The following is a 12,866-nucleotide window of genomic DNA, read 5'->3' as shown; positions in this document are numbered from 1 at the left end:
CTGAAAAATAATAAACTTATCAGTAGTGTCTACAAGAAAAACAAATGAGGGAGTAATTCCACAAAAGAACAAATAATAAAAATAAAGTAAAATAAAGAAAACTACTGACTGTAGTTTAAGTCAGCCAGCTCTCGTTTCTTCGGGCCTTTGCCGAAGCTCCTGTTGCGAGACCAGGAGAAGAACATGCCCTTCCTCCGATCTCCTGAATCATCCCGGCTGTCTTCGTTCAAAGATCGGCCTGACTTGCTCTTCTTGTCCTCCTGTAAGACACAAACAAAATGATTGAAGTGGGGTAGACAAAGTAGTTTGCACACACAGCAGGCTCATTAGAGCACACACAGACACAGTCAGATGCAGTGCCTTTCAAAACCTTTTATCTGTTCTACTGATGAAAATACTGGGGTTCGTTCCAACTCTTCAAAATAGTTTGGATTTTTAGGAAGTCTGTGACCCCCTGAAATTCAATAACCACTTGTATTTTGGTGTAAGAAGCAGTACAAGCTTATCTATATTTATATACTTATATATTTATAAGCTGTGTGTGTTGTTACCTTCTTCGGTGTGGAGAGATTGGAGCGGTCGGAGCCAGTGGTGCTGTGTTTGGAGGTGGGGCTGCTGGGAACATGGTAAGGGTCAGGCAGGGGCCTGCCCTCCACCTCCGCCAACATACACTCCTGGTACAGCAGAGACTTGAGGAACCGTGTGTAGCTGTCGAACTTCATTAGGTTGAAGATCTAAAGGGAAGGAAAGAAGCAATCAGTGGGCAACAGAAAAATACAGGAAGGAAAGAACAAGCGCATAAAAAAGGAGGGAGGAAAAGGGAAAAACAGGAAAGGAAAGGGGATGGAGGGCAGGTAGAGAGGATGGAAAAATAACCTACGGTAAAAGCATTGAAGAAAGAAAATGAAGAAAGGAAGAGGATAGAAAAAGGAATGAAGAAAGGAGGAGGATTAGCGAGGATTTAGAAAGGAGAAAGATAGCAAAGACTGAATAAATTGATGACAAGAAGATGCGTACAGATGCTGAAAGCAGCCCTTTGAGGTTGTTCATGTTCATGGATGACTACTGACACACAAATGATTTTATTTTCTCGGAGACCAACACTGGTCCAGAGGATGTGTCCTCTTATGGAGCATGAACATGCTCTGTAAATCACATGCCAATGTGTCTGTTATATTTTCATGTGTTTCTTGTTAAAGATACATGTACTCGGAGGGAAAGAACAAAAGGAAAGAGCCTGGTGTGAGTGTGGGTGTATATGTGTATGTTTAAGAGCTCATGCGTGTATAAGTCTGACCCAAGATTCTGAGTCAATGGCGCCACGAGATCTTGATGAGCCCAGGGGTATTTTGGAAAAGCTCATGTCAGGCTTTGATGTGTGTGTGTGTGTGTGTGTGTCTCAGGGAGAATATGTGTGCATGTTTGATGTGTAAAAATATAGACGGTGATGATGAGAATATCCTTCTAGCCTTGTGACTCTTATCAGTTTGAACATCTGAGCTCAGCTGTTGAAATCAATAGACCTTTTCAGTAATTCTCCCCCCTCCATGACTTGGAGATCTAAGAGGCCATTCACATCCATGATGCTAGACAGCAGGCGAAGATGAATAGTTGACCTTATGTTGTGTGAGCACCCAGTGCTGTAATACTAGTACATTTTCAATAAGGGTCTGTTTTGTTTCAGTTTTATTAGTGATAATAATTTGTCCTTAAGGGAAAACTTTCACTTCCCCCCCACGAGGAAGGTCAGAGGTCAGTGTCATCTAAGTATAGCCTCTGGATCAGATGCTTCCTGTTTGACAGAAGTGTTTGCTAGTCACCTTGGGTTGCTAGTTAACTCTATTGGTGTGTGTGTGTGTGTGTGTGTGTGTGTGTGTGTGTGTGTGTGTGTTTGATGTATACGCTACCTGCAGTTGCTGCTCCTTGAACATGTCAGGTTGGGGGGCGTTGAGGATGTTGTCGGCGAGCTGAGCTTGACTGTCTATGTTGACCGGTGTGGTGGCTTTACTGGACAGGAAGCTGTTGTAGATTTCCCTGGCCCGCTGAGATAACTGGAAAAGATGGGAGAGTAAAGCAGAGTGAGTTGCAGTAAGGGACATGGAGTGTGGAACAGATGTTGAAGTAGAGATAAAAAAAGACAAGATTTTTAGACAAAGAAGATGAGTGAAGAGAGCTAAGTAACACATCTCCCTCTGCTTTGCTAGAGGGGATGTCAGTGGATAAATGAGTGTGATCTGACTATGTGCTTATGAGTGTTTTACCTGCTTTTTGTCATTCTCAGGGACGTGACTGAAGAACTCACAAGCCTGCCAGAACAGGATATTCTCCTCACTGAACTCTTTCTTTAGGAATTCCTGCAGCACAAAGAGGTAAAGGTGGATAAAAAAATGAAATAAAAATCAAACTAATATACGGACAGAAGTGTCCTACAGTAACAAGCATGATTACATCAGCTGTGTAGTATAATAAACGAAAAAAGTCAGTTTAGAATATGATGAAATGCAAGGAAATTAATCCTTTGGTGAATCTGTGCAATAATAGAGTATGAACTGTATACCTGCTGTATAGGACACTTATCATCTCTGTATGCAGTATAGGTCAGTGGTTACAGCAGGTCTGTCTCTATAGCTGCTATCCAAGAAATTGAATGCAAAATCTGATGCATCAAATTGTAATAACATTCTTACAGTTTGCTTGATGAGGATTCTGCCAGTAGAGATATTACACAGTCTAAACAAAATGAAACTGCAAGCCGGCCTGATCAAATGGTTCAGCCCCACGACAGATTTGTAACATTCAAAAATGTCTCTAAAATAAGTGCAGTCCAACTTTTTAGCAATGATCTACTTTTTAACATAATGTCCCAACATACGGCAGAATACTCAGCTAACAAAATTATTTCTAATCCACCTTTAATTTCTTTATTTCTATTCTATTCTTTCTGTTATTTTTTAATTTTTATTTCATGTGAAAGGTTTCATTTAAGTCCCTTTCATAGTTGGAGACGGCTTATGTGTCCTTGTGAATGTGCATTTGCCACCACCCGTCATGTGCTGTTACCGAGAAGTAGCGGACGCCCACGGGGTCCTGCAGCAGCCTCTCGAAGCAGACAGCCCAGCTGGCCACTCTCCTCTCAGTGTGGCGCCGGTGGCTCTGGACGCTGGGAAGGCTGGCATTACTGTTCAGACTGTTGTCGCTGCTGCAGCCCTGCAGCTCCACGCTGTTCAGTTCTGCGCTCACACACACACACACACACACACACACAAACAAACACATGCAACATCAAGTACTTGTTGTATCTCAGTAGGGCTTGAAATCTCTAGATACTTCCCAACTTGATTGTAATCAGGGTCCAAGGTTAAAAAAAATAAATCTCTTGGTGTATCTCAGTTTTAGATTTCAGTACTTTTTTACTGTATGTACACATTCACAACAGCAGAATCATCAGGCAATATGTTGTTGGCTGTGTGATATGGTTACAGTACATATTAAGATAAATTAACAGGTTTTTCCTAAATGTATAGCCACTTTGTCTGCAGGATCTGTACCTGAAGGCAACACTATCAGCTGATGATAAGGCCAGGGTAGCAGCCAATCCAGTGAGAGCTTGTTAACCCTCACATGTCCGCGGTGTGGTTTTTTGTTGCTTTATCATTCGCTTTGCAACACAACACCCATACAGCAAACTTTCACTCATACAATTCCTACAATATTGATATTACAGATTTGACCTAAACATTTGTTTGAACTACTTTCAACTCATTTGTTGTAAATACACTTACTTTATAATTCACGACACTCAAGGGTCTCCTATTCTTGCCACTATCTAAGTGCCGGGCTGTGACATACTATGGCAAATATATACAAAAATCACATATTGAATAATCAAACTGAGAACTGTGTACCACTGTTTGCACTATATCAGACAAAACAAATTTTACTCATCAAGCACTATTTTAACATTCAAATGAAGGAGTTTTGAACATGGATGCTTCATTGCTCAAAGGAGATGCATCTAAGAATCTAGTCTTTTTCCCACCACCAGACCTCAGAGTGTCTATGTTCCTAATGTTTGGACAGATTAGCAAAAAAACAAGATCAGGAGGCAGAAGGAAAAAGGAGAGAAGCTGAGAATAACCAGAATAATGCAGCTTCAGGCCTGACGAACTTAAAGTGGGCAGCTCAGTTGAGATAAAACAAAATACAAGAACTGCCAGAGGGAAGCCATCACCGGTCAGGTGCCCAGGACGACGCAAATCCTGTAAATAAACTGAAAGACCAGTATCCTGCCCAAAGCTAAAGTTCTGTGCGATTTACTTGGAAAATTTGAAATTTGCTATAAATGGATAATTGCAGTGTGATTTCCGCTTTTGCTCATTTTTCTCCTATTTAATGTTATCAATGACAATTTTCACACTGAAGATACTTTTAATCCTGCTCAGAGTAAATAACTCCTGAGACTTCTGCTTCACTCATTAATGGTTCTGTATTGCTGTGAATGAGAGGCCAACATCAACCAATCCATTTTCCTCCTCAGTGTCACAGGAACTGAAGTCTATCACAACACACACCCTGGATAAATCATCATCAGTCTATTACAGAGATACTCCAACAATATGAAATGCATCACAACAGTAACACCAGGCTATAAACAATATGCACATTTTTTGAGAAAAACAGTGAGAGCTAAGACAGGAATTATGTTAGTAACTGTATGGTTTTGCTTTTCTACTTTCCACATTTTCTTCATCAGAATAAAAATTCTATCAAAAGCAGACAGTAGCAAGATTGTCATTTAAGCTAACACGCAACCCAACCAAGCAAAAGTTTGATTTTAAACAGTTAGACATTACAATTTCTGCAACTTTCATAACTGAAATTAACTGGAAATATTCAACAAGTAAGATTTTAAAAGGTCCTGAAACCTATTTTCTACACGAACACACAATTTTCTGCTAAACTTTAACAGCTTGGGTTATTTCACAAGAGGGATTTCTGTATTTATATTTTCCTCTGTTCTGTATTGGATAATGGTGATGTCAAATACTTCTGTGAACCAGGATTTTGCAATATTTGAATCAAAATGAGATGACAATCTGAGGGGTCAGGCCAGTGTCAAAATCTGATCAAACCACACCCACACAGTCCTGATGAAGCAGCTGAAGTTTTGAAACTCCTTATAAATAAGAACTAAGCATGTTTATCTTTCCAAACTTTAATTGATGCTTATTTGTTATTGAGAAATACTTCAAAGTTGAAACCAAGTTTTCAGGGGCTTTAAGTGAGATTACTGAATAACTTCATTCTGATGTCCGCTTCTCAAAAAGAGGCACCTTTTAATACCGATGCAAAAGGAAGTCAACCGTTTGGAAAGATAGTTAGCTGTGAAAATGCTCAGCTTTAGTTCAGTTCACTGTCATATTGTAATGAAGATAGAGAAGAGCAACGCTAAAAGCAAAGGCCGAGTTCACTGGAAAATGTAAGCCACAGTATTTAATCGTCACACCATTCAGACTAGCAACAACATCTTTAACCACAGCACTCGCTCTACCACATTTCTGCCAACAGACAGGTTTAAGCTCATGTGATCCATAGTCTGCATTCAGTAGCTACAAAAACATTTATTTAACTAACTGTGATCTGGAGATTTTTTAAGCTTCCTCTTAAACATGGCCTTACAATGATGTAGCCAGTAAACTAAAAGATAACCGACATCAAAACCTTCTACTGTCAATATGTTATCTCCTCTGTGTCTAAAATCTGCATTTTCTTTAATTAGACAAGAAACACCAGCTGTCTCCTCACCTGGGTAGAGCTGGTAGGAGCCTGTGTGGTGCCAGCGGGGCAGGTAGCGAATCCTAAGAGGTAACCAAGCCCCTCCATCCATACTCACCCTATCAGGGCCTCTCGCAAACTCAAACAACACCAGGTCGAACACACACAGATACAGATGACAGCATCACAGGGAGGAAGAGAGAAGGATGGAAAACAGGAATAAAAGAAGAGGGATTGAAGGAAGGAAGGAGGCTGTCGGTGGTGAGCAACCCAGCTGACAACCTGAGAGACCACAGAGAGAGTCAGGTCACAGCATGCACACGCACATAGATTCAAATACACACACACACACATATACGCGCGCGTCTATGAGCTTCCAGGTAGGTAAGTGATACAAGCACACACAGGCCTTGAGATGATGAATAATTAAGAGCCGAGGGAGGAGGGAACTAAAAACGCAAGAGCACACACATGTATGCCTCTACACACAGACACACACACATACACACAACCTGCAGTATTGATGAGGAGCTTGTTAAAGGAAGGCCACTACTGAGACTAATGAGGCCTGCAGCTGCACACACACACACACACACACAAAGAAGAAAGAATATACATCAACCTACTCTTGTCTTGACTTTTCTGACAGGTCAAAATAAATCAAAATTTGTGAGAAAGGTTTACAACAAGGCACAACACAAAATGTATATACACTACCGATCATATAATATTACTACTGTGATTCTGCTATAGGCCTTCAGAAGTCACTGTCCAAGTACAGTCTAACATTCAACAGTCATACAAGGACAGTTACTCGTGTAACTGTCAAAAATGTAAGTAACTTTCACTCAAGAAATGGCCTAAATTCATGCATACAGTACATTTTATGTTATTTACATGAATGATTACATTTCCTATTTGCGTGCTGTATTTAAATGTCTGCTCTAAAAACACACTCAACCCTTCTACACTGAACCATGAATACATAATCATGTAAAACTTTCAAAGATGGATTTAGTATGTTTTTTAAGGGTGTGTTTTATTATTGGATTTAAAAATGAAATGAAATAAATGCAAGTTATATTAAAAATCAACACTTAGTGTTTACTATTATCATTACCGACATACAGGAAACAAGTTTTCTTACTATGATTGAACAGGTCCTACAATGAACACAAAATTATCTGCCATAGTAGAACAGTCTGGGTTATTTCACATGAGAGCTTTCTGATTGACCTATAAAACCCTAAATGGGCATGCCCCTTCGTCCTCATCGGTTCAAAGACTACACTTTCCAAAAACCCACCCTTTTACTATTTCCATTGATGACTGTCCGGTTCACCCCCACCCACACACATATTTCTGAGTACCCATCAGAACTGAGCGACATTTGAATTGAAATGTGATGACAGTTGAGATATGGGATAGATAGAAGTTGTTTGTTTATGTTGCCATGCCACTATCAATCAAATCTGATCAAACCACACTCACACAGTCTTGATGAAGGCAACTAGTTAAGTTATTGACTGTTTAACTCTTAATAAATAATACCAGATGATTACTGTTCATGCTTATTTAATAATGAATATTTAATGTTATGGAAAAAACTGGAGATTTAGTACCAAGTTTTTAGGGGCTTTAAAACTGCCATTTGAGTGGAGTCTATGTTACACTGGAGTGAAACTGGCAGAAGTTAACGATAATGCTGGACAGCGTTTTGCCATCATCTCATACAATCAACACCCTCAGTACTGCTGCTCACAAAATAATCAATAATCTCTACAAGTGTTATTGGAAAGAAAGCAGAAATGCTCAAGAGAAAATTACAAACACCAGGCACTTCCAGGTAACTTGCTGCAATAAACCCAACTTAGCTCTAAATCCCAAACATCTCTTATATCAATTTGATTTAGTGAGAATATTGGAGAAACTTTCTTACAGAATCGTCTGTTTAGTTGTGCAGGATTCCTCCCGACCGAGATAACATTCATTGTGTAACCTTCACTGCGTTAATGAGTTTCCACTGCGCTCACAAACAAAACATCCTCTCTTCCAGAGACACGTGGTGTGAATAAGTGGTTATAAACAAACATGTCTGCCATGGCTTCTACATCCCTTTTGTGTTGATTCTCACCTCCTCTTCCTCCTTTTATCGCCCATTAGCCATAAATTGTGTCTTTTAAGTGCACCGTGAGGCGTTAAAGCTCCATTAGAAAGTCTCCTAAATCCAAGACCTTTCGTTTTTGTTGGCACATGCTAATTGCACACAAGACACAGCACTTTACATCTAATGAGATCCAGAACAACACAACAAAACACCAAAAGGGAACACAGAGTAAATCCTATTAAGACATACATGCTGAAAAACACAGAACTGATAGTATAGACGTGAGCAGTAATAAATTAAACCCTGATATAGATCATTTGTATTATTAAAATCTCAGTATGCTTCAAACAAAGTGTCTGTCGGTTCATCTAACAGCGACTGAAACACCCTCCCCCGCACCTTTCCAACTTCAATATGTGGATAGATAATGTCTGCCAATTTTTGTTACTTCCCAAAATGACAATCTGACAAGCACGCCCAGGTGTGTAGAGGTGAGCAGGTTTGCAGGATGGCAACTTCCCTCTCACTCTGTTTCACACAACTATAATATCACTTTTTATGAGTGCAACACCATCAACGTCTTGGAGGAGGCGAGCCATTTGGAAAAGCTATAAGCACCTTTTCTTTTAGACATGCTATTACATTGTGGTAATGTAGAACTGTCAGTTATTAAACTATTCCATCTAATTAAAAACTGCATCACAAATACACACGGAAGAATTAGTAAAGTAAAAGCAACATGTCAGCCATTGAGAATTTAATCTTTCCCTTTAAAGTTGACTCAACACCTTCTTTTGTCTCATGCTGTGTGTCCCATCCATGACTTGCCACGGCAAGTTCTTGTTGTACAGTTGATCTGTTTACAAAGTTGGGACTATCTTTAGGTTACAGCCTGGAGCAGAGCAGGTAGAGGTGGGGCAGAAGTTGAGCAGGTCAATTCAAGCCAATTCAATAGATAATTGTCAAGGGTGTGTTGAATGTCAAAATAAAAACAGAAATTGGCAGAGAGAAGGTTGAGATAAGGTCATGAGAAAGGTCAACAAAATTATGAGAATAAGTATTGAGAAAACAGATCAACTCACCTCCATCGGAGACTGCAGCAGACTGTAAAAAAGCACAGAGAGACATGGATTAGGATCTCTCCTCATCACACATTCATACAAGCTGGAACAGTACATGAGGGCCAAGAGGCAGCTGCCCAGGCACACACGCTTTTGACCACATGGAGACACGGACACAGACTGACTGTTTCTTCTCACAGGATCTGACCCATTATCATACACACTTTCACATCATGACACAGTAGGTTAGCGCCCACACTCATTGTCTTGTGTGTGGGTGGAATCATCTGTGAACTGGCTGTGCTTGCTCTGCAAGAAAACCTCCTCACAGGGGTGTGGCTTTACTGTGTGTGTGTGTGTGTGTGTGTGTGTGTGTGTGTGTTTGTGTGAGTGTGAAAAGGGGAACTTTTAGGCCTACCTGCCCCCGATTTCACAATGAGGTGTGTTGTTTACTTCCGTATCTCACAATCACTAATTTTAGAATTTATCATACAGCTACACAAAACATATCCAAATAGACAACATAACAAACTTCATTGAATTTGCATCTAATCAACAGCCTTTACTGTCTTACTATTTTCCACTCACACAAACACAGACAGAGAGAACTCAGTTCAGACTCAAATTCTATTTCCCTAACAAAACAGCACACACATACACACACACACACATATACACACACACACACACAGCATACAACTCAGGGATTTTTATTCCAGACATGCTGAGCCGGGATGAGATCATTCAACGCAGACATCAGTAATGTAGCTAACTCTGGAACATAGTTGAAACACTCTGTGACTCAGGCACAGCAAAAGGAGAGGAGTAGACAAAAGGGAGAAAGAGAGAGAGAGATAGAAGCGAGACAACAGAGGAGGGGTGAGCAGCAATTTAAGACAGAACTGTTTGCCAAAGAGAATATAAGAGAAAGACAAGGGAAGCAAATAGCGGAATATCAAACTAACAACGGCTCGCTGGATGTTAAAAAAAAAAAAAAAAATCAACACCGAGCCACACAGTCAATCTGTCAGAGGCTTTTGATGCCGTTAATCTGACCACCAATCTTGCTAGTGACTGACTTTATGCTTATTTATTTAACCGAAGGCAGGCTGTAGAGAAGCCATGTGGCTATGAAAGTGTTTTGTTCCACTGTAAATTGCTGTGAACGACGCAGGATGACTAAAAAAAGACTATTTGTTGAAGGACTATGTCTTTGTGTTCAAATCAATAAAATGACTACAATTGAAACTGACACTAAAATAAAAATAGAAATCTGCTAGTTAACAAAGGACTTTAAAAGGGTCTAAACAAGTCAGTTTCCTCACTGTTAAATTCAGACATAGTCACACAAATATGGAAAAAACCGTGCTCTCCGGTCCGGCCCCCTCAGAAAAACTTCAAGAAGCAGCATCTTATATCACTCATACACAAAAACAATCCCTCCTAGGATCAACTATATGCAGGCTTTACAGTAAAAGGGTTACATCAGTGTAGGCAAATGCATTACCAGATTTCCTGTCACAACCTGATATCTTCTAGTAACCTGGTTTTTCATGTGCATATAAACACACAGTAGTCAATCTTCAGTCAGTCATGAAGTCTTGTTTTCAAAAATTCACACACAGCTTTTACTGTAAAAACTCATCGTATTCAATTCATTCTAATTCATTTGTGCAACATCCCGATGCAGATTCAATGTGCACTTTTAAACTACATAAATCTGATTAAGTTGACCCCCCACCCCCACCCCCCTTCACCCCCCCACCCTCTCCAGGCCCCATTCATGTGCATCTTGGCCATTTTTCCTCACTTGAGTCAAGCTGTCCTGGCCAGATGGCAAAGTCAGTGTAATCACAGGGATTATCTATTTCAGACTGTCCCTGGAAGAGCAGAGGTTGGCACCGACATGTTAAAGAGATTTGATGTGATTTTATAGGAGTTGATTGTGGTCAAAGCAGCACAGGGGACAAGAGAAAATGACAGAGGGAGAAACCTCAGCAGTGGAGACTGGTTACCCGATCCTCACACTGATTAGAGTCCCACACGTTTCTCGTTTCACACACATTTCAATGTCTCTGATGTGCATGTGTGTTCGTGTGTGTGTGTTACGACATGCTGTGTATTTTATATGGGTGTAGCCGATGTGCATGTGGCCAACATCTGTTAGAGATGTCTTTTGTATGTAGGGTGCATTCTTTTGCATTTGTGAATGTATGTGTGTGTGTGTGTGTGTGTGTGTGTGTGTTCACCCCCCGTCCCCATTCAGATCCAGCGTGATCACTTCCAGACGTACTCTGTAGTGGAGCGGCTTGGCCCCTGGTCGAGGCCCCAAGTCTCCTCTCTTCTTTCTTTTCTTCCCCTCTAACCTATTTTCAAACTCCCTCCTTTTGTCTCCTGTTTTCCCCCTATCCAGTCATCTTGCTCTTTCTTCTTCTGTCCCTCATTACCATCTCTCTCCTTCCATTTTTTTCCTCAACTCACTCTCTTCACTCCCTTTCCTCTGTCATTCCAGTGGTGTCCCCCCTCCTCTCCTGGCAGATCCTGGTCATTCCTGACAGCCCACAGGGAATGACTGGGGTTTTCCAGACTTTCCCTCAATTCCTCCTTAAGATTTTCTATCCAAGCCTCTATCCACAGGGATGCATGCATCTGGAAAATTGTGCTTTGATAATAGAGAGTCATAATATCAAATATATCTCCCACAGTCTGCAGCCAACAAAACTCTCCTTCCAGTTCATAGCTTCCATGTGCTCTCAGTCTCAACTGCTCTAAGACTTTATTAGACTACTACATCATTATTGGCAATAAGCTTTTACTGATATGTCATAGCTCCAATATTGTCTGCGGTTATTGGTGGTGATGCTGATTTCCACAGATATTAATGGGGCCTTTATGTCCCCCATCATACAGTAAATGCACAATAAGTTCAGAAGAAAAAAAGTGACACAGCTGCACATGACTTATAGTCATGATTAGGCTTTCCACATTTGCGGAAGACTTGGTTTATTGTTAGAAGAAAAAAAGTTCCAAGCAAAACCTCTCAATGTGTGTTGTGGTTAGGATTTTTGTGAATTACTGCAGAGCTGTAGCTAATGGTTTCTTCTTATCAGTCAACATGCTATGTATTCACCACTTAAACTGTCTCAGATAGAGTCAGTCATAATACTGCATGACAGCCGTTATATTCCTAGCCGTGGCTAGGAATATTTTGGTTGTTTCTGTGTACATCAAACTGAATGTTTCTGCAGAAATAAAATCATCGGCACTAAAAGAAAGTCTACACTTTCATTAAATACAAGCTTAAATCAGTGATTGACAATAAGAGCTTGGTCAGGTATTTGACTTTCTCTTGCTCTGACATTTTTGAATTTTATGGTATTCCAGAGCATATAATCTGACTATCTGCAATATTTGCAACACAGTATACCACAATTATTTGATGTATTAATACAAAATAGACAAATTTACTTGACAGCTGTGATCACAGACACATCAGACGCAGTCTAAAGCTTGACTAATACTGGATTTTGTGGCTGATACCAAATTGACAGAGTTTAAAAACAGATTATATATTAGCTGAAACAGCATTATATTTTTTAAACTTTGTTTTAAACAAACGCATAACAGAAACAATTATTTCTGAAAAGGGTCCCTTAACCTTTCTTACTGAAAGAACTGCAACCGAGATATGTGCAGACTGGGACCTTTTGAAGTTGAAAAGTAAACTTGTCAGTGTTCTTTGGTGGGCAGAATGTCATTTGAAGTAGGGCTTCAGGTAACAAATATCAATTCATATGTTTTTTTTAAATCCATCAAATAATTAAGTCAAATTGCTCATAATAATTTATCAAACCCCAAGGTGACATCTTCAGATTGTCAGTCCAAACCCCAAAAATATTCAATAAACACTGATATAAACCAAA

General features: G+C 40.0%; 1 protein-coding gene across 11 annotated transcripts in view; it reads right to left on the bottom strand.

The window, feature by feature from the left end:
* Nucleotides 1-12,866, bottom strand: part of rgs12b (regulator of G protein signaling 12b) — a 52,380-nt gene that overhangs the window by 9,614 nt on the left and 29,900 nt on the right. For all 11 annotated transcript variants that reach the window (XM_067584106.1, XM_067584110.1, XM_067584112.1 and 8 more), the window contains exons 6-11: nt 8,965-8,986; nt 3,061-3,230; nt 2,262-2,354; nt 1,908-2,051; nt 552-734; nt 110-260 (exon numbers count right to left, since the gene is read on the bottom strand). In XM_067584106.1, the coding sequence (XP_067440207.1) occupies nt 110-260; nt 552-734; nt 1,908-2,051; nt 2,262-2,354; nt 3,061-3,230; nt 8,965-8,986 (763 nt within the window). The remainder of the gene's footprint in view (nt 1-109; nt 261-551; nt 735-1,907; nt 2,052-2,261; nt 2,355-3,060; nt 3,231-8,964; nt 8,987-12,866) is intronic.

This window comes from Thunnus thynnus, chromosome 3 (genome assembly GCF_963924715.1).
Source record: "Thunnus thynnus chromosome 3, fThuThy2.1, whole genome shotgun sequence".
In the NCBI taxonomy this organism is placed as follows: Eukaryota; Metazoa; Chordata; class Actinopteri; order Scombriformes; family Scombridae; genus Thunnus; species Thunnus thynnus.
The sequence above is the reverse complement of the archived record's forward strand: the minus strand, read 5'-3'. Positions and strand labels throughout refer to the sequence as shown.